The sequence below is a fragment of the Chionomys nivalis genome, chromosome 7, assembly GCF_950005125.1.
Source record: "Chionomys nivalis chromosome 7, mChiNiv1.1, whole genome shotgun sequence".
NCBI lineage: Eukaryota > Metazoa > Chordata > Mammalia > Rodentia > Cricetidae > Chionomys > Chionomys nivalis.
The window spans coordinates 101,846,954-101,868,644 of record NC_080092.1 but is presented as its reverse complement, the minus strand read 5'-3'; the positions used below and the strand labels follow the sequence as shown (position 1 = coordinate 101,868,644).

Below are 21,691 nucleotides of genomic sequence, written 5' to 3'. Positions count from 1 at the left end.
TCCTAGAACTCAATTTGTAGACCAGGCTGGCCTTGAACTTCTATACACATTTTTTTGTTGGTTGCCACTGAGGAGAAGGGAGATAGTAGCCTCTAATGTATGGGACAGGATTGCTACTCAGTATCCTTCAATGAATAGTTCAGCTCTCTTACCCAGCTAGGAATCATCTGTTGTCAATAAGGCTAGGATTCAGACACATGCTCTCTAGGACCAAAGAAGTTCCTTTGCAAAAGGCTAGTGGAGGGACAGAGGCACATACCTCCCAGCCAAGGGTCTTGGTAGGTTGAACTCCGTACCCCTTTTCTTGTTCTCAGTAGAGGTCACTGTCTTTTACCACCATCAGCCTCTCTATGGACTAAACATCTGTGTCTTGTTAAAATCATGTTGAAATAGTTTGGTGGTGGTAGCACATGCCTTTAATACCAGCACTCAAGAGACAATGGTAGACAGATTTCTGTGAGTTCTAAGTCAGCATGGTCTACAGGGAGAGTTACAGGCCAGCCAGCACTACATAGAGAAACCCTGTCTTTAAAAAAAAAAAAAATCATGTTGAAGCTGTAACTCCAATTCAAAAGTATTTGGAGAGAGAGGCTTTGAGAAAAAATTGGGGATGGATTTGTTCGTGATCGTGGAGATTTTTCCTATGGGATTAGGGGCCTTACAAGAGGAAGTAGAGAAGCTAGGCATGGAGACAGAAGCCTGTGATCCCAGCATTTAGCATACCAAGTTAAAATATTGAGTTCCATGCCACTTTTGACTGCATTTTAAGACTCTGTCTCAAAAAGCAAAACCCAAGCAAAAAAGAAGAGGAGGTGAACAAGAGGAAAGAGAAGAAGAGGGGAAGGTAAAGGGGAGGTGGTGTGGGAGGTCCTTCTGTCTGTGTGTTGCTTTTATTGGTTAATGAATAAAGAACTGCTTTGAGCCTATGGCAGGGAAAGCTAAGCTGTATGCTGGGAGGAAGAAGGGAGAAGTGAGGGAGAAGCCATGGAGCTGCCTGAGACAGATGCTGGGAACATTACCCAGTAAGCCACAGCAATACACAGTGGCAATACACAGATTAATAAAAATGGGTTAAATTAAAATGTAAGAGTTAGCCAATAAAAAGCTAGAGCTCATGGGCCAAGCAGTGATTTAATTGATACAGTTTCTGTGTGATGATTTCGGCCAGAAGCCAACAAGCCATCTCTCCTCCAACAGGGATGGGGAAAGAGAGACCGTGTAAAGCAGAAGGGCCTCATCTAGAAGACAGGAGAGTCTTCAACAGAAATCAAACCTACCTTCATTTGGACGTCTGTAAGAAATGACAGCTTGCTGGGTCTGAGCTGTTTGGTTGGCAGCCTGAGTTGCTTAGGACAGACTCCTTTCCTACTAGGAGTGGCTCTGGCTGAGGCTTCTGATACTCATCTGTTACCCTCAAGTTTGCAAAAGCTGTACATTTGCCACAGCTTCATGGGATCATCGCTGTTTTCCACTCTGATTCTGTGGAGTTGTTTTCTCCTCTTGATGAGAAGCATGGTGTTTATGGTATGGTTCTCAGTAGCTCATGGTATCAGGAGTCTCGACCTTCTTGGACTGGCTTTGGGGACATCCACTATGGCTGTGCCCAAACTGGCTAGGGTTGTCCCTGAGAAGACATGCCCTGAGGGATCAACTCTGGAACTGTGTCAGAAACAAGGCCTCCAACACAGGAAGTGGCTATGGAAAATTCTTCCAGTCACCGTGGGGACAAACTCTTGAGGACATGACCCTCATTAGCTCTTAGGGACAGGAATCACTCCTCCATCACAACTGACTTACACAGGATATGGTTTTGTAAACACCTTTCATCACCATTGGAAACCCTGCACTTTCTTGGAATGCCTGTGTCTGTGGGCCATGCATCTCCATCTGGTGGAACCCGTCGGGGACCTGACACTCCACGTTCTGATGGGCTCTGTTCATTTCAGGAAACATCAACACGAACAACAAGGGTGTGGAATATTTGTACACCGTGAAAATGTATTCCTCTGATTAGTGTAATAAAAACTTACCAATGCCTAGGCAGACAGGACTTCTGGGCAGAGAGAGAACTCTGGAGAGAAAAAAGGCGAAGTCGCCAGTCGGACACAGAGAGGAAACAGGAGGTACAAGATGGAAGAGAGGTAATGCCATATGTCAGAACGCAAATTAATATACATTGGCCAATTTAAATTATAAGAGTTAGTTGAGACAAGTCTAAGCTAAAGGCCAAACTTCCATAATTAGTAATATGTTTCATGTCATTATTTGGGGAGCTGGTCTGACAAGAAAACTTGCTACACAAGAACAAAAAGTTTGGCAAAATTCTCTCTTCTCTTTCCAGGAAATATTGCAAAGTTTTCACCTGAGCAGTCAATGACCAGTTATGTAAACATAAAAAAGCAGATGTAGCAGAAATTATTGCTACCCCAGCCTAAGGATTGACAAGATGGACAATCAACACCTTGGAACAGTGTCAGGGAGCCAGAATAAGAAGAATAATCTTCAGCCCCTGTTAGACCTCTTTTATAGTTCAGGTAGGAAAATTTAATGAGTTTTCTACCTTCTCCTGGGTCTCCAGAAAGACTGATACTAGACCCAAGTATCTACAGCTGTCTCTAGTCTTGAAAGCAAAGACAACTATAGATTTTTTTTTTCGAGACACAGTTTCTTTGTAGCTTTGGAGCCTGTCCTGGAACTAGCTCTTGTAGACCAGGCTGTCATTGAACTCACAGAGATCCGCCTGCCTACCACGTGCTGGGATTAAAGGTGTGCACCACCACCGCCCGGCCTGCAACTATAGATGTTACAGAGGTCCTATGGTTGATAAAGAAGAGGCTAAACTCCTCACAGCCAAGTTTAGGTTTCAGTTCTCTGAGAAGGACAAAACAGATGTCCCTCCCACAAAGGGCCATTTATCCACAATGCCCTTACATTCAAGGATGAGGGAGCCTCACGGTGTCTCAAAGACAAATCCAGCAGCCCCTCTGAGTCACATCCAAACTTGCCCAAGCTTGCACAAGTATGACCAAAAATGATAAGGCTAAACCTCAGCCAATTAAAAGTGTACTAGTGTACTTGCTTAACCAATCATATTTGAGATGACCTGTCTCTGACACTGCCCTTTTCTGTGCTTTAAAGGAGGCTACATGCTCCTTTTGGGGTTGTCACCATTTTGTACAGGTGAACGATCCCACATGATTAATCAGAATATTAGTACATGCTCTTTGTTCTTACATACTATTTGAGTCAGGGTCTTTCTTCAGCATTTCCTCAGACCCTACAATAGCAAGCAGATATGTGAGCCCTGAGAGAAGACATGGCCCAGTATCCGCGACTCCACCCAACTCACCCAATTCTTTTTGGATATTAACTTTCATCCTGGTAGATAATCTCCAACAAGCCTGGAGAGCTACATCCAGTCGCAAATAAAGCAAATTAGCTAACGTATAAAGACAGCTCTCAAGCCAGATGTTTCAAGTGGCATTCTGATGTCCCCTATGGGATGATTCCTATGGGAAGGAAAGAGAGATGTCTAAAGGGAAAAGGGACATTTGCAAGAAAAGGAAAGTTTTTGGTTTTTAAAATTGGGATAGGATCGTAGCTCAGTGATATAATACTTGCCTTGCCTAGCACGTTTGAGACTCTGGGTTCCATGATCACACACACACACACACACACACACACACACACACACACTGCTTTTTAACTTTGCTTGCAAGTATTTCTAGTCTGGGGTCCAATAAATGGCAACTTAATTGTAAAATGTGGGTTGTTCTGTGCAGTATTTCTAAAGCTTGGGTTCTGATTAGCCTGGGACAAGGCTGCTCTCACTTCTCAGTGCTGAGCCCTCTGTCTGCATCCTTCCCAGGAGCTCATAACTACAGCACAATCCTGCGCCTGGATCTTACATAAACAGAAGCCAATACACGCTTCACTCAGCTCCCTAAGGGGCCCAGAAAGATGAGAGAGTTGTCTTGAAAAGTGTCTGAGACCCTGGATTCAGGAGGTGTGTGGGAGTAGACAAGCAAGCAACACTGGTAAGTTGGGCACAATTGCGTGTAGGTAGCTAAGACCCAAAGGAACCAGAAAGTTGAGTCTGGTAGAAAGCAAGACATCAAGCCTTTCAGGGTTATACAATTGGTGTAGATGCCAAGTCAAAGTTTATTCCAAGGAAAACTAGGTACCCTCAGACTGGCTCTCTGGTGATACACGCATAGCACTGTGTGCGGATGCAGCTTGAATGGCAGGTGTTGCTTTCAGGCTCCCAAGCTTGTGGGGCATGAACCCGATAGGAAGAGTCAAGCTTTTACAACCCAGAGTCTGTAAATGTGGGTACTAACCTGACAGAGAGTATTCTGGAAACACATTTTCTGGTGTCTTCGACATGTATCAATGAAGAAAAACGAGACTACTGAACCTTCAAAGGGGCCAACAAGCCCAGTTTCAGGGAGTACAGTAGGGCCCTGTGAGTAGAGAGATCAGTTTGGTAGACTTCAGTGGAGATGGAGGTATAAGGGTAAGGACCAGGGGAGGGTGGAAGGAGGGCCAGGTAAGTGTAGTGCTATTTTATTTGTATTTTAATAAATAAAGCTTGCCTGAAGATCAGAGTGCAAAATTAATTCACTAGAGGCCAGGGAGTGGTGGCACACACCTTTTACCCCAGGACTCAGGAGACAGAGGCAGATGGATCTCTGTGAGATCAAGGCTATTCTGGGCTACACAAGATCGATCCAGAAACAGATCCAGGTGGTGGTAGCTCACACCTTTTATCCCAGCATTTGGGATCATACATCTTTAATCCCAGCACTAGGGAGGTGGAGACAGGAACAATATGGCTGGGGGGTGGAGAGAGGAATACAAAGGGGAAGAGACAGGAACTCACTGGAGTGTGGAGTCTGAGGGTTGGGGAGACAAGGTGTAGTCTAGGCAGTCTGAGGATCACCCCTTCAGTCTGAGCATTTGGTAAAAGGTCTCTCGAGTGCCTTACTGTTCTACTTCTCTGATCTTCAGCTTTTTGTTTGTTTGTTTTGTTGGGTTTTTGTTTTTGTTTTTTTTTTTTTTTTGAGACAGGGTTTCTCAATAGCTATGGAGCCAGTCCTGGAACCCACTCTGTAGACCAGGCTGACCTCAAACTCACAGAGATCCGCCTGCCTCTGCCTCCTGAGTGCTGGGATTAAAGGCATGCACCACCGCCACCCAGCTTTCTGATCTTCAGCTTTAACCCCTATATCTGTCTCTGATTTTTATTATTTGTACTAAAGGGTAGATGGGGTGTGGTGGAGGCACTGCCTCACTCCAACCATGGATAGCAGTGGTCCATACACTATCTCCACTGTGTCCCAGAGCCAAGCCAGTTCCCAGGTCCTCACTATTACTGGGTTCCAGAAAAAGACCCTCAGACTCAATTCAGATCATAATAAGCCAGATTTATTAAAGCTGTAAGCAGGGCCACAGTCTCAAACCCAAATCAGAGATTTACTGTGCAGAGGTAGGAGAAGGACAGGCTTTTAAAGGTAAAAATCTTGTTCTGCTCTGCCAAGATTAGATGGACAAGGTGACCACAAAATAGCCCTGGATTATCTGTGTAGGCGCGTTACAGAAGCCGTAGTCAGCAGCGAGTCATCGTTGACAGGCAGATGGTGATGGCTTTGCATTTCCGGGTGGGAGTCCAGGAGTCAGAGTTTCTGGGACAAATCTCCCAGGAGCTTGAGTTAGAGACAAAAGGCTAGTGGGTACCAAGATGGATGCCTAGCACAAAATGGAGTTGGCGTAGCCCAGGGTGATTTTGAACTAACAGAGCTTCGCCTGTCTGTGTTTTCAGAGTCCTGGGATTAAAGGGGTGTGCCACCACTCCCTGGCCTCTAGTGGCTTAGCTCTGCCCTCTGATCTCAGGCAAGCTTTATTTGTTAAAACATAAACAAAATATCCACTCTACCTAGTACCCTTGCTTGACTCAGGGCACACATGGATTACCACCAGAGTACTGAATCTTTTATTATTATTATTATTATTATTATTATTATTATTATTATTATTATGCATACAATGTTCTACTGGCCTGTTCATGCCAGAAGAGGGCACCAGATCTCATTATAGATGGTTGTGAGCCACCATGTGGTTGCTGGGAATTTGAACTCAGGTCCTCTGGCATAGCAGCCACTACTCTTAACCTCCTAGCCATCTTTTCAAGACCCCAACAGTGAACCATTAATGGACATTTGAGAATAAAGCTTGAGCAAATTAAGTTATCTTGACCCCACAGGACAAAGCTGTGAGCCATGCTTTCTCTTCCAAAAAGACCTAGTGTCCTAGTGTCTGAAGACAGGGAAGGAGGAACAAACAGGGCTCTGGCGCTCTTTTTTTGTTTTTTCGAGACAGGGTTTCTCTGTGTTGCTTTGGAGCCAGTCCTGGAACTAGCTCTTGGAAGATCCACTTAGATGTGATGGGTAAGCCTTCATTCCAAGTTTTTCACTGTTGTAGACAAGGCTGAGCAGGATTTTATTTTATTTGGCATTGGTATAGACAGCACTACCCAGGGCCTCAAACTCACAGAGATCCTGCTACCGCTGCCCCCCAAGTGCTGGGATTAAAGGCGTGCGCCACCACCACCTGGCTTGTTTCATAGATCTCTTATGTATAGTAATTTAAACATAAAATACAATGTTAGCCACCCTCCCCTCACTTCCAAAGTGTCAACATCACGTGTACCTTCTTGTTGTATGTCACCGTGAGAAACTGTAGGTCCCCTTTTTCTGCTCTGTCTGTCCTTTCTGTGTGACTCCTGTCAGTCAGGGCCTGGTTTCTCGGAGCTGACTGGGATATGGGCAGAAATTCACGGACGTGTCAGCTTGACCACAAGGAGGAATTTTTTAGTAGCCAGAGGTGGGCAGAGCTTGGACTGAAGAGATTTGTTAGTGGTGTATCCGTCTCTCTACATTCTGCCTACTTTATACAACTATTAAAATTATGGCTTGGAGAGGTCATCCAACCCAAAGCAAGTGGGAACTCTTGCTTTGTGAAGTAAGCATCCATGTTGGGTTGCTGTTTAGTGGGCCTCATATTTATTTCAGGGCAAAAAATGGACATCTGAATGTAGCAACAGTCTTTCTGGCATTTCCAATGGCCCTCTGTATATTTTGCACTATGGGTTCAATCTGCCATGGCCTAAAAATATTTGATGAAAAAAATTTCACTTGTACAGGATATGAGCAGGACTTTTTCTTATCATTATTCTCCAAACAGTAAGAACAACAATTTACATTGTATTAGATATTATAAATAATCTAGCTGGGATCACTATTATCATTTACATTGTATTAGGTATTGAAAATAATCCAGAGATTATTTTAAGTATAAGTATAGAAGGATATTTATAGAATCTATGTGAATTCTAGGTCATTTTATATAAACCATAAATACTGAACATGTATGTGGCCTGGAGCCCTTCAGTATACCAAGGTACCTTTGATTTTTCCCTTCAGGTGGTACCTACCATGTTTAAGTTGAGTAAAGACCAGCTTCAAAGTGACTTCTATGACATGATAAGGACCATGGGGAGAAAAGGATACAGATGCCACTCATCACTCTCTCCAGGAAGTGTTCTGGCTCTGTACCACAGCAGGGAAAGGCTGAAATTGGGTATAATTCCAGGCAGTAAGCTGAAGACTTTTATATATTTTGTTTTGAGACAAGGTCTCATGTAGTCCAAGCTGGGTTCAAACTTGCTACGTAGCCAAAGATGACCCTTAACTTCTGATCTCCCTACCTCCACCTCCCCAGTGCTAGGATTACGGGCATGTACCACCATGCCCAGTTTATTCGGTGATCAAACCCAGGACTTTGTGCTTGGTAGGTGTGTTAGTCACTGTTCTAACACAGAGATTCCATAACAAAGGCAACTCTTATTATAGAGAGCATTTTTAACTGGGGCTTGCTCACAATTTCAGAGTCTTAGTCCATTGTCATCATGGCAGGAAGTATGGTGGTACACATGGCACTGGAGAAGTAGCTGATAGCTTTATATCCTAATCCACAGGCAGGCAGAGGGAGAGAGAAACACTGGGCTGGGTGTGGGCTTTTGAAAACTCCAAGCCCACACCCAGTGTCATGCTTCCTCCAACAAGGCCACACCTACCCCAACAAGGCCACACCTCTTAATCCTTCCCAAACAGTGCTATTCCCTAGTGACTATCCATTCAAATATATGAGCCTATGAGAGCCATTTTTATTCAAACTACCACCATAGGCAAGAACTTTGACGTGCTGGCAAAGTCACTATTTAAAAGGAGGAGGAGGAGGAGAAAGAGAAGGAGAAGGAGAAGGAGAAGGAGAAGGAGAAGGAGAAGAAGAAGAAGAAGAAGAAGAAGAAGAAGAAGAAGAAGAAGAAGAAGAAGAAGAAGAAGAAGAAGAAGAGGAGGAGGAGGAGGAGGAGGAGGAGGAGAAGGAGGAAGAGGAGGAGGAGGAGGAGAAGAAGGAGGAAGAGGAGGAGGAGGAGGAAGGGGGAGGGGGACCTGAGATGTAGCTTAGTAAAGCTCCTGCCTTTTTTTTTTAAATTGGTGGCTTTGCCAGCACGTCAGTCAACTGATCAACTCATCAGTCTGTAAGTAGTAAGTTTTGTAAATAAACTGTCAATCCAAAGAGAACACTTTGAAATCCTAATTGGGGGTTGTAGACATGATTCATCAGTTAAGAGTGCTTGCTGCTCTTCCAGAGGACCCAAGTTTGGGTCCCAGCACCCATATCAGGTGGCTCTCAACCATCTGTAACTCCATCTCCAAGAGATCTGACACCTTTGGATTTCTGTTGGCAACCGCATGCACAACAGTGTATACTCACACAGATATACATAAGTTTAGAAATAATAATAAAAAAGAAAATCTGTATGAATGCAATTGGCAAAGGAAAACTTTGAAGTATAGGGATTGGTTTTGTTTTGTTGACACAGGGTCACATTGTGTAGTCCTGGTTGGCCTCAAAAGTCAACAGGGAGGGCTGGAAGAGATGGCTCAGTGGTTAAGAGCACTGGCTCCTTTTCTTAGAGGACCCAAGTTCAGTTCCCAGCACCCACATGGCAATTCCCAACTGTCTGTGACTTCAGTTCCAGGGGATCTGATTACCTTCACACCAATGCACATAAAATAAAGTCATTAAAAAAAAGTCAACAGAATGTTTTGGTCCAGGGTGTGAGCATTACTTGTCTTGTTCTGGCCACAGAATGTTTAACTAAGAATGTATCCTGTAATCTTCCAAGTGGTCGGTTCATTTCTTGTATCGTGTTAATGCAGTTTTTACCTTACTCATACCTTTTGGGGTCGAGGAATTTAAGCAAATGGAAATTAGGGTGATTCAGTATTCACTGGAACTCCCTCCAGATACTATCCTATGCTTTGATTTGTTATTTTTCACTCGCGTCTTGGTTCTCTTTACTTATTTTTCTAATCCCCATGCCCCTACCCTGGTAAGTGTTATCCTTGTTGATCTGGTCTCCGACACCATCAATCAGACTGGCTATAATCTTAAACCATATGCTGTCATCTCACAGGAATGACACTAACAGGCTGATGAGATAGGAATTGTGACAGAAGAGGGCAAAAGTAGAATTTATTTGATGCACTGTGTTACAACTTCAGTTTGCAAAACAATAGGGAAAGGCTGTCTAGGCATAGGCATTCAAAAGAGCTCTTTAAGGGAGGTTTTTCTATGTGGATGGACAATGTTGCAATGTCTTGGTGCTGCAGCTAGGGTTTATCTTGGTTAGTAACAGTGTGGCCTTAAGTCAAAGATAGTCAGTCTTGTTCTGAGTCAGAAACGGCTCAGCAAGATCACCCATCCTAGCCCTGGGTAGTGGTAGAGCATGTCTTTAATACCAGAACTCAGGAGACAGTCAGGCAGATCTTGATGCCAACCTGGTCTACAGAGCGAGTTCCAGGACAGCCAAGGCTACACAGGGAAACCCTGCCTCAATTACCCATTCTCAACTGCAACCATATTTTGAAACTAGGGCTTATTATGATCAACTCTTTTTGAAGGGGTAATTAACCATCCTGCAGGGAAGCAGCCTTCACCTTGCTCAAAGACCAGCCTGTTCTGAGTCAAAACATCCTTGTTCTGAAGCTGCGGACAGTCATTCCTCTTAGAGCAATGTCCACAAACACTTTCATATTTTTCTTCCACCGCTATTTCTTTTCCACCCGTTCCTGGAACTGAACGAACCAGTACAATATGCTCCTTAATAAAACAGAGGGCACAGAGTGTAAGAAGCTCTTCCATTTCAGATTGTATGGAAGATGTAGCGGAGATGCTAAACTACAATTACTCGTTGTAACTTAGAGCCTACTGGTGAGAAGCCCCAGAGCACAGAGCCGGGCTTGTCCAAACGTCCACTGCTCCCTAGGGGTTAAGAGAAGGTCAAAGACAAGCAAGTCCCCAACATGTGTTGCCAGCATGTTGTTCACAGGCACACGATGCACACACAAGTAGATACACTGATATGCATCGACAGAGAAACCCACGGAGATCTTGAGGCGCCCATGCGCACACACCAGGGTGCAAGCGTCCATGTGTCCACTTGGTCCTGGAACTCACAACTGCCTGTATCTTTTAGTTCCATCTGATGCCCACACGGACACGTGCACAGCTCTTATGCTAGCATTCGAAGTTCTGTGGAGTTGCGAGGTAAATCCTTGTTACCAGGCAGGGTCTCACTTCCCACACACCAATCTGAAGCCGGGTCCCGTTGTGCACTAGCTCATGGGGGAGGAGTGACATTGGCCACGCCTCTCCTCGACATCCCTCTCTTCCATTGGTTTGTGGAGCAGACTTCCCGCCTCCTCTTCCTTCTGGCCCGGCCCATCACCGCCTCCGGATCTCCATTGGTCGAGGCAACAAGTCCTCCCAAGAGAGGCGGTGGGCGAGGTGCAGAGGCGTTAAGAACTAGATGGACGAGCTTGCTAGCCAATGAGCATGTGTATCCACCTCAGCAACTGCGACTCACCAATGACGAGGTAGGGTGGGCGGGGCGCTGCGGCTGTCAAGCGCCCCTGGCCGGTGGAGCAAACGCGTTCCCCGCGGTGCTCGGGGACCCGCAGCCGCCTGCGCGCAGTTTGGGGCCGGTATGGGAGGGGTGGCCAGGCCGGCATGATGAGCGCCCTGGGCAGCCCTGTGCGGGCCTACGATTTTCTACTTAAGTTCCTGCTGGTGGGCGACAGCGACGTGGGCAAGGGCGAGATCCTGGCCAGCTTGCAGGACGGAGCATCCGAGTCTCCTTATGGCCACCCGGCGGGTGAGCGCGGCGGCGGGAGCGCGGTCGCAACACCCGGAGGCGCAGCGCTGGGGTCTCGGTGCGAGCGGCCGTTCCAGAGTGGGTGTAGCCCACGGAGCGACTGGGCAGGGCTAGGTCCCGCATGCTGGGGTAGACTGCGCGTTGTGGGCAGAGTCCGCAAAGCAGCTCAGGGTGGGTGTCGAGGGAGACCGCAGGTGCGAGCGACGTGTCTGGGAGAAGTGAGTGGGATTGCGGGAGGTGTGGGCAGAGAGGCAGCGGACTAGGGAACAGGAGAGTCCACAGGCTCCGGGGCCGTGACCTTTTGGTGCGTGGGACTGCAAGCAGAGAGTAACAAGACTAGGCTTGAGCTTCGTGGCTCCCTGTTCGTTCTAGTGGACAGGACTCCTAGGAGGAGGCGCCTCAGTGACCCTGTGGAGCTGGCTTGAGTGTAGGAAAGTGCCCAACTAAGAGGCTCGGGAGACTGGGCACAGATGAGACCGGAGAGCCTCTGGCTTGAGGGCAGTGAGCAGTGTGCCCTAGAAGTTTGAGGTTTGAGACCCTGCACCTCAGAGGAAGAAAACACTGGGGCAGAAACCTGGGCCGGACCTACAAGAATAGTCATGTGGTGACCCGTCCCTCATACTGTGGCTGTGGAGAACGACTAATGTGATTGCCTTTCGGTATCATCGTGAGGTTTCAACTCACCTTTCTAGTACAGACCCTGTGCTGAGGCTTGCCACCCTCCCTCCTCCGGGCTTGCAGGCATCTCTAGCCTCCTGGCAATGCCACATGGGCTAGCAAGGTTCGTGTGGTCCAGGGCCGGTAACTGCCAGCCTGGGCGGCGCAGATTTAAACCTTTAGGGCAAAGTTCTGTTGGATAGCGCTACCCCAAGAGCACGCGTGTGTCCACAGTCCCATCTTCGGGTCTGGGTGCTCAATGAAGCACTGGCCTCGGCAGAGGAAGAGTCAAACATTTAGCGAGCCCAAAAAGGGATGTGAGTCCCACGGTAGTTGACTGATGTGGGCAGTGAGAAAGACGTTGATGACATGTGAGCAGCCTGGTTAGATTGAGCAAGGCTCTCTGAGCTTCTGTTGCTTTCCTTCATATTTTATTGTCTATGTGGCTGAGAAAGAACTGATACCATAGTTGTGGCCTTTGTGGCCTTTTGATTTACTACATATTTCTTCTAGGGCTAAGAAAAGGGAGTAGGAAGAACGGGCGGGGTGTGGTGGTTCACATCTGTGATCCCAGCATTCAAGAAGCAGAGGGGGTTAAATGGACGTGAATTTGAAGCCAGCCTGGGCTACAATGTGAGACCCTTTCTGGGTGTGGGGGAGGAAAAAAAACAGAATAGGAGGGAGAAAAGAGGGGAGAGGAGGAAAAAAAGAAAAAATATACATAAGTGGGGGAGAAACACCATTATGAGGATGGGGCCTTTATGCTGTTATCAGGACGACATTTCGTCGTGAGACTCTCGGTGCTTTGGCAGCGGAGGGGCATGTTTGCAGCATCACATTCTGCTCTTCCACCCATATCCTGGTTTTGTAGCCCACTTTGCAATTCTCATACTGCCGAGGTTCATAACCCTCGAGTCTGTAATATCAGGGTGCTTGGTGTTCGTACAGTGTTCACCCGGATTCAGCACTGGCTAACCCTTTGAAGCATAGCTTACTCCCAGGTTCTTTATGGTGCCGCTTCACCTCTTGACTAGCTGCTTCTTGTTACCAGTTATCCAGGAAAGACTAAAAGCTTTCTTGAGTTGCTTGCACTGAGAATACCATTGTCTGCCTTTGGACGATGCCTTGGCTGTACACAGTGTTCCTAGACTAGACTGCTCTTTTCCCTCAACACCTGGGAACTTGTTCACTGTCTGTCTAGTAGTTGATGTTGTCATGGTGAAAGTCTCCAGTCAACTGACTTCCTAGATGGGTAGTCTGCCTTTTCTTCAGGAATTTCTGAAGACTGTTTTTCTTTGCCTTACAGTTCCTTGCTTAATCAGGCCATGACTCAGAGGTTTTGATATATTAGATATTCTGAGTTCCTAGATAAAAAAAATATTTTCTTAACTTCAGAGGAATTTGTTCTTATGTCCATAAAATATCTTCTATTGGTTTTGTATTAGTTTCTTGTATGCTGTTATGAAAAATGACTACCAGCCGTCTTAAAACAACAGAAGTGTATTCTCTCGCAGTTTTGGGTCTGGTAATCTACAGTTTGGCTGACCTAAAGGCGAGGCATAAGTAGGACATGGAACTCTAGCAGAGTCTTCTAGCTTGTCTTTCTCAACTTCTAGAACCTTCTGAGCCCCTCTCTTGGTCTTTTGTGCACTTAGATGATCCGGGACAATATCTCTGTCTAAATACTTTCTATTACCAACTTTAATTCCATCTGCAACCTTAAATGCTCTTTGCCATGTACCCTAACACATTCACAGATTATGAGGCTTGAGCGTGCACATTGATGAAACACCTGCTGTTCTGCCCTGCAGTTTTATGCTGGACGTCTGTGTATTTTCCAAATGCAGTCATTATGTTTTGTTTTGTTTTTTTGTTTGTTTGTTTGTTTGTTTTAGACCAGGCTGGCCTCAAACTCACAGAGATCTGCTTGCTTCTGCCTCCCAAGTGCTGGGATAAAGGTGTGTGCCACAACCACCCAGCTATCTTGTCTTTCTTTATTGAGCATTTTGCTTTTAGTAAATTATTTACAGTTCTTTCCAACTTAGTTTTTAATTGAGGAATGATGTTATTCCAAAGTTTTTCTTTATTTTTGCATTTTCCTTTTTTTTTTCAATTTAATCAGTGTTCACATTTCATTAAAAATCTCCTTGAGGGGCTGTGGAGTGGTCCAGTTAAGAGCACTCACTGCTCTTCCAGAGTACCTGGGTTCCATGTCCAGCACCCACATGGTGCTGGAACTTACACCTGCCTGTAACTGTAGTTCCCACAGATCTGACGTGTTCGTCTGGCCTCTGCAGGCACCAGGCAAGCACATGCTACACATACCTGCATGCAGGCAAATCGTTAATACACAGAAAGTAAAAATAAATGAAACTTTAAAGTAAAAAGTGTCAAATATCTATTTGAGTTCATAGTTTACTGACTTAAAGTTTTTGTGAGTTCACCGCGTTGTCAAAGCAGGCAGAAGGGACTTTCTTTTGTCCCTTGGGCCCTTTGTCATGCTTTCATTACTCTTAACGTTTTGAGGTGACATGTGCTGTAGAATGGTACACATTCTGTTGTTACACGGCTTAGCGAACTCCACAGCCCTAACATGCCATGTCACCAGCCTCCCCTCTACCAGTCCCAGCATGCCCCTCAACATAAGCACAGTCCTGGATTTTGACAGAATAGGTCACTCTTGCCTGAATCTACACGGCGGGAAGGAGAATCCCACAGCGTCTGCTCCTCTGTGAGTGCTCCACTCGCTCCTATATGCATATGAGGTTCTTGTTTGTAAACCCTTTATGTGGCCACATTATGGCTTGCCAGTCCTGCTGGTTATGGGAATGTGTGTGGTTTCCAGTTACTGATAATGGTTTTCTTTGCTGTGCACATGTGTAGTGCTTGTCTTTTTCACTTCTGTTAGCAATGCTGAGTTTAAGACACGTGTGTGGGGCTGAGTGTGTAGCTTAGTCATACAGCATGTGCCTTTCCATATGTGTGACCATGGGCTCAGTTCCCATAACCACACACACACACACACACACACCAGACATGAATACTTACACATAAATTTAACTCTGGTCCATACATTTCTACAAGAGCTGTGGTGACTTATACCCTCACCAACACTTAATACTTTCCTTTCATATTTTAGCTGTTCTCTTTTGCTTGATTTTAGATTTTTTAAAAAAAATTGCTATGAGTATTTTGCCTTCATGCATGTAGGTACTCCACATAGATGCCTGGTGTCCACGAATATCAGAAGAAGATGTTGGATTCCCTGGGACTGGAATTATGGAAAGTTGTGAGCTATATGTGGGGGCTGGGAACCAAACCCAGGTTCCTGGAAAGAGCATCAAGGGCTCTTAACTACTGAGCCACCTCTCCAGTCCCTCTTTTATTTTAGTGTAATCTAGGGGATGTAGCTCGTTTGGCAGATTGTTTTCCTAACATGCATGAAGGTCTAGAGTTGCTCCTCAACACCACATTAAAGAAACAAAATAGCCAGGCGATGGTGGCGCACGCCTTTAATCCCAGCACTTGGGAGGCAGAGGCAGGTGAATCTCTGTGAGTTTGAGACCAGCCTGGTCTACAAGAGCTAGTTCCAGGACAGGCTCCAAAGCCACAGAGAAACCCTGTCTCGAAAAACCAAAAAAAAAAAAAAAGAAAGAAAGAAACAAAAGAAGCCGGGTGGTGGTGGTGCATGTCTTTAATCCCAGCATTTGGGAGGCAGAGGTAGCGGATCTCTGTGAGTTTGAGGCCAGCCTGGTCCACAAGAGCTAATTCCAGGACAACTAGGGCTGTTATACAGAGGAAACAAAACAAGACAAAACAAAACGAAAAACCTAGATGTAGTGGCATAGAATGGCAATATCAGCATTTAAGAGGTCAGGTTGAGGCAGGAAAATTAGGAGTTCAAGATCATCCTTGGATATATAGCAAGTTCAAGGCCAGCCTGGGCTACATGAGATTCAGCCTCAAAAAAGACACAGAAATTTTTTTAAGCATTTGTTTAGGATTTTAATTTTCTCTGCTGGCTAATGAAATTAAACACATTTTTATTTTTTATTTCTTGTTTTATCAAATATGCATGGCTTTGTCTTTTTTTCATAGAGCTTGATTATTTTTAGTGATTGGTGGGAGTGTTTAAAAATATGTCTATGAGTCTTGTGTTAGTTACTTGCCCTGTGCATAGTGACTCTCCCTGGGAGCATTTTGTCAATCCTTTTGAACAAACAGAAGACTCTGATTTTAACATAACCAAAACTACCAATGTCTCATGGTTGGAGGTGAGTTTTGTGTCCTATTGACACGTAGTGAAAATGTTCCCCTCTAAAAGCTGTTGGTCTACCTTTGATACCGATGGCTGTCTTCCAGTTGGGATGTGGTATGAGTAATTGTCTTGTTTATTTGTCTTTTTCTGTTTTGTTTTTTTTGTATTGCTGTGAGAAGTATCATGACCAAAAGCAATTTGGGAAAGTTTTATTTCATCTTGCAACTTACAGTCCATCATAAGGGAAAGTCAGGACAGGAACTCAAAGCAGGACCTAAGGCAGCCGTCATGGAGGAATGCTACTGACTGGCTTGCTCAGTTTGTTTTCTATATATACAGAGGGCTACCTGAGACGGGATGGCGCTACCCACAGGGGGCGGGTCCTTCCTCATCAATCAGGGAAATGCCCCGCAGGTTTGCCTACAGCCCAGTGTAATGGGTGATTCTTTCAGCTGGGGTTCTCTCTTCTCAGGCGACTCTAGCCTCTGTTAAGCTGACAGAAAAACAAATACAAAAACAGTGACCACAGAAATCAATGCACATTTTGTAATTTTTTGACAGTTAGCTAACCAGTTGGAGAAATGTCTTCCCTCCTCTTTGCCACATCTTTGACAACAGTTCTTGGAGTACTCTGGGCCTGAGCAGTTGGTCTGCATGTTAGCCGGCTTCCCGTTTCTATAAAAAATATCTGAGGTGTTCGCTTTATAAAGACAAAAGGTTTGTTTAACTCACAGTCCTGGAGATTTAATCCATGACCAGCAGCACTGACGCTTTGAGCCTGGTGCAAGGCAGTAAGTACATCAGGAGGAGAGCATGTGGAGGGGGAAAGCCCCTTATCTCCTCAAACAGAAAGCAAAAGGAGAGCAAAGAGGCAGCTGAGATTCCACCGTGACCCAAGACTTCACACCAGCCCGCTCAAGGCTCCATCCATTACCAAAAGTGTCACCCTAAGAGCACACCAAAGCCTGCAGGCTGCTGGGGACAGTCATCCAGACCATGGCAGCTGGTTTACCCCACTCTGAGCATGCCTCATTCATGCAAGCTCTTCCTGTCTTGCTGAGGGAGTCCTGTGAGGTGTGTTCTCGTGAGCCTAACCTCTTGGTCCTTTTACTGTCCTGCAGCTGGAAGGCAAAGGGTCTTGGGTTCAGGGTCCTGCCAACTATGAGGACCCTTGCTATGGTGCCTGTTTCCCAAGGGACCTGTCTTCCATTCCTATGGTGACTATGGTGTCCTGGTCTCTTCCAAGGTTCTCTCTCCTGTCCAGCAAGCGGGTCTCCAGTTCAACCTTTCTGGAATGTTCTGTTTATTCTTTCCCAAGTAGGCACAGGAGGAACAGGGCTGGTAGTTTTTATGCATATCCCACGACAGGTTCTCCCCTTCGCCTCAGTGGCTGGTACATCCCACACCAGCTCCTGACCTTCCTTTCCCGAATCGAGGACTGTTCTGTATTTTATGAATTTCATTAGAGAAGGGAAGTGGATTAAACAGACCCCAAATACTACATCTGTTGCTTCCCAAATGCTTCCAGCAGAACAGGCATGCCATGTTCCCTGACTACTTCCCTTCTTGGCTGTGTCTCCAACTCCTTTTTTTACGATTTATTTATTTTTGTTTTACGTGCATTGGTGTTTGCCTGCATGTATATCTGTGTGAGGCTGTCAGATCACTCGCAGGTGAATTACAGACAGTTGTGAGCTGCCATGTGAGTGCTGGAAATTGACCCCAGTCTTCTGGAAGAACAGCCAGTGCTGTTAACCACTGAGCCATCTCTCCAGCCCTTCCAGCTCCTTCCTCTCAGGAAAAATCTCCCGATTTTTTTTTAATTTCATTTTCACCAAGAGATAATAATAATAATTCCCAGGTATTGAGAGTATACAAGAATCATTTAGAGAGCCGGGCTGTGGTGGCGCACACCTTTAATCCCAGCACTAGGGAGGCAGAGGCAGGCGGATCTCTGTGAGTTCGAGGCCAGCCTGGTCTACAAGAGCTAGTTCCAGGACATGCTCTAAAGCTACAGAGAAACCGTGTCTCGAAAAACAAAACAAAACAAAACAAAAGAATCATTTAGGGGGACAAGTTATATTATCAGGCCCCGAGAGGGTGAATAATGCCCTTAAGATTGTAAAGTGGCCTCCGCTATATGGAGGCGTGTGGAAGAGCCAGGATATGGACAGGAAGCGGGGGGGGGGGGCCTCAGGGAACTGTGCTAGATCCCCACCACGCAGAAGTCTCGCTGTAAGAAATAATGTTCAGGAAAGCCCTTTCCTTAATGCTCCGTCCACACAAGGGGCACTAAGGCCTCCTTAGTCAGTGACCCAGTTGTAATCTTTTCCCCTTTCTTTTTGCTCGTGACAAATGTTCCTCCCAGAGCTGTCGTTTCCTCCTCTTTCTGTTCTGCAGGCAACCATGCATTTGCTCATTTGCATAGCTACCCTGCAGGTTTCCCATGGCAACCTATTTAAGACTTAAAACATGATGTATAAAGTCATCGCTTCCCGGTGTGAACTCAAGAGTTCCAACCTGAACACGTGCCCTCTGGGGAAGCTCCCTAAAGAGGGCCTGATCTCCTACTTCTTTACAGACCATGGTGCCACGTATGAGCATTCTTTTCAATGCAATTTTTTTTTTAATGTTGAGAAATGCTTCTGTGTACTTGAAAACAATAAAGCTGCATTTGTGTCTGTGTGTGGTACTGGTAGTGAGCCTAGGGCCTCCTATGTACTAGACATTGCTCAAACATAGCCCTCTTTTTTTATTTGTTTGCTTTTGTTGTTGTTTGGGTTTTGTTTTGTTTTGTTAGTCTTGTTTATTTTGTATTATTATTATTTGGTTTTTGAGACAAGGTTTCTCTGTAGTTTGGGAGCCTGTCCTGGAACTAGCTCTTGTAGACCAGGCTGGCCTCGAACTCACAGAGATCGGCCTGCCTCTGCCTCCTGAGTGCTACGATTAAAGGTGTGCGCCACCACCACCATCTGGCTTCTTGTGTTTTTTGATACAGGATTTTGCTATGTAGCTCTGGCTGGCCTGGAACTCATAGAAGTCTGACTGCCTCTGCCTCTGGAGTATTAAAGGTATGTGCTACCGTGCCATGCCTCCTTTTGTTACTTTCTGTTTTGAGATGGCTTCTTACTAGGTTGTCGAGCCTAGCCTTGAATTCACTCTGCAGTCCCAATGAGTCTTGAACTTGCAATTCTTAGGTGTGAGGAGTGCAACTCTGGGCATCTAGCGCAATGGGCCATATCAACACGCATGTGCAGGCTGTGGGTGCTTTTTGCAGTATAAGATTTTTAAACTATGTTTCAAACTTTATTCCCAGATGTACCTTGCTTAATTTGCTACCCTCAGAGAAAAGATTATGTACAAATAAAACACTGAAAAATTCTGCAGTGCCCCACGGGCTTACACTTAAAAACCCATGAGATGGAGGTTCTACAGAGTCATAAATAAATTTTTATTTATTTTTGAAATGTTTACATTTGTGTGTGTGTGTGCGACAGCTCACATGTAGAGGACAACTTGCAGGAATCAGTTATCTCCTTCCACTACGTGAATCCTGGACTGGACCTCTGGTTTTACAGCAGATGCATTTATCCACTGAACCATGACCCCAGCCTCAAAATAATTTTCAAAAGTATTTATATGAGACTTGGTATGTGGACTGGGTGTGTAGATAGAGTGCTTGCCTAACAGGCGTGAAGTTCTGGGTTTGCATACCTATGATCCTGTCACTCAGGTAATAGAAGTGGATCTGAAGTGCAAGGTCACTGTTGACTACGTGAAGGTCAAGCTAGCTGAGAGACGTGAGACTCTACCTCATTTTTTTTAAAAAAAATGTTTATGACATAAAAATGCGGCTCACAGGAATTTCTTCACATTTTATGTTATCTCAGAGTTGGTTCATTCCAGCTGATCTCGCCCTTTTAAGGCTTTTTAGAATTTGTAATAAGCTTTGGGTCTCACTGTCAGCCCTTTATTACACAAGGGTGTGGGGGAAGAAGCATCAGCACGGAATATCCAAGAAACAGTCTCCCGGAGGCCCGTTGGCATTAGGTCATCTCATCTGTCTCCACCTGACCTCCACGGTGGCATTGTCTGTTGTCCTTGCTGGTGGGTTGTGGGGTTGTTATAATGAAGTTATTGCTTCTTGGTTCATAAGCAGCCGTGTCTCCAGTACCTGGTATAATGTTGACCCCAAAGAAGTGGATAGAGTTTTCTCTTTTAAAAAAAAAAATGCATTAGGGTGTTTAGCCTGTGTGTATCTGTGTACCATATATATACAGTGGCCACAGAGATCACAAAGGGGCACTGGATTCCCGGATCCCCAGGAACTGGATTTACAGGGGGTTGTTAGCCATCATGTGGGTTCTGGAAACCGAATCTAGGGCCTCTGGAAGAACAACTACTGAACCATCTCATCAACCCACTCTTTTTTTTCCAAGTTTTGTTGGCATGTACAGTTCATAAGTATGGAACTATGTGTATGATCTTTGGGTCATTTAGACGGTTTTATTTTTATTTTTCCACAGCATGATTTTTCTTCTTTTAACATTTTATTTATTTATCATGTATCTAAATGCATGCCATATGCCGTGGCATGAGGTTTAGGACAACACAATTTATGGGAACTGGCTCTCTCCCTTCTACCATGTGTGTTCTGGGAAGGGAGTTCAGGTCATCAGGCTTGATAAGTGCCTTCATTCTCTGAACCGTTCATTTCTTCATCTCGCTAGCCCACAGCATTGTTTTTTGTTTTTGTTTTTGTTTTTTTTTGTGAATGAATTTGGCTACATGCTTTGTTTTTTCTAAATTGGAATGAATTTGGCTACATGCTCTGTTTTTTCTAAAATGGACGTGGCATTCCTTGATATTTGGGGTTGGGGGGGTTAGTTGTTGCTGTTGTTTTAGTTTTGAGACATAGTTTCACTATGTATTTCTAGCTGGAACTCACTATGAAGACCAGGCTGGCCTTGAACTCAGAGAGATCTGTCTTCCTCTTTCTCCTGAGTTTTAATCAAAGGCATATGCCACCATAGCTAGCATAGATCTTAAATTCCTTTTTTAACCCCACAATTAAAACTTTATTGAAAAATTGACACCAAGACAGAAAACCGTTATTGTATACCGTACAAAACAAAATGTAATTGCACCGTCTTGGTAGAGTGACTGGACTTATGATAGGACTTTCTGTGATAATACACCAATTTAGCAAATTGCTTGCATCATTAGTGCTGCTTGTTTTCCTGAATGAACAGCCGTCTGTGAATCTGGCTTTTCCTCCCATATGCTGGAACAACCTACACAAAGAACCACTGTTTGAACATGGCTGAAACAGTGGTAATCTTGTGGCATCTTAGACATTTTACATCCATGAAAGAAGAACTTGGACTTTGGACAGTGGGCCAGGGTGTCTGACCTCAGATGTATGCCTGTATACCACATGCACGTAGTACTTAAGGGCATAAGTAGGTGCTGAGTCTCCTGAATCCGGAATTACC

The 21,691-nt window shown here is 45.2% G+C and overlaps 1 protein-coding gene across 1 annotated transcript in view; it reads left to right on the top strand.

The window, feature by feature from the left end:
• The first annotated feature begins 11,045 nt into the window (after positions 1-11,045).
• The window catches only part of Rab40b (RAB40B, member RAS oncogene family), a 33,224-nt gene continuing 22,578 nt past the window's right edge, over positions 11,046-21,691 (top strand). Inside the window, exon 1 of the mRNA XM_057774791.1 lies at positions 11,046-11,281. Coding sequence (XP_057630774.1) covers positions 11,137-11,281 — 145 coding nt within the window. The 5' untranslated portion in view covers positions 11,046-11,136. The remainder of the gene's footprint in view (positions 11,282-21,691) is intronic.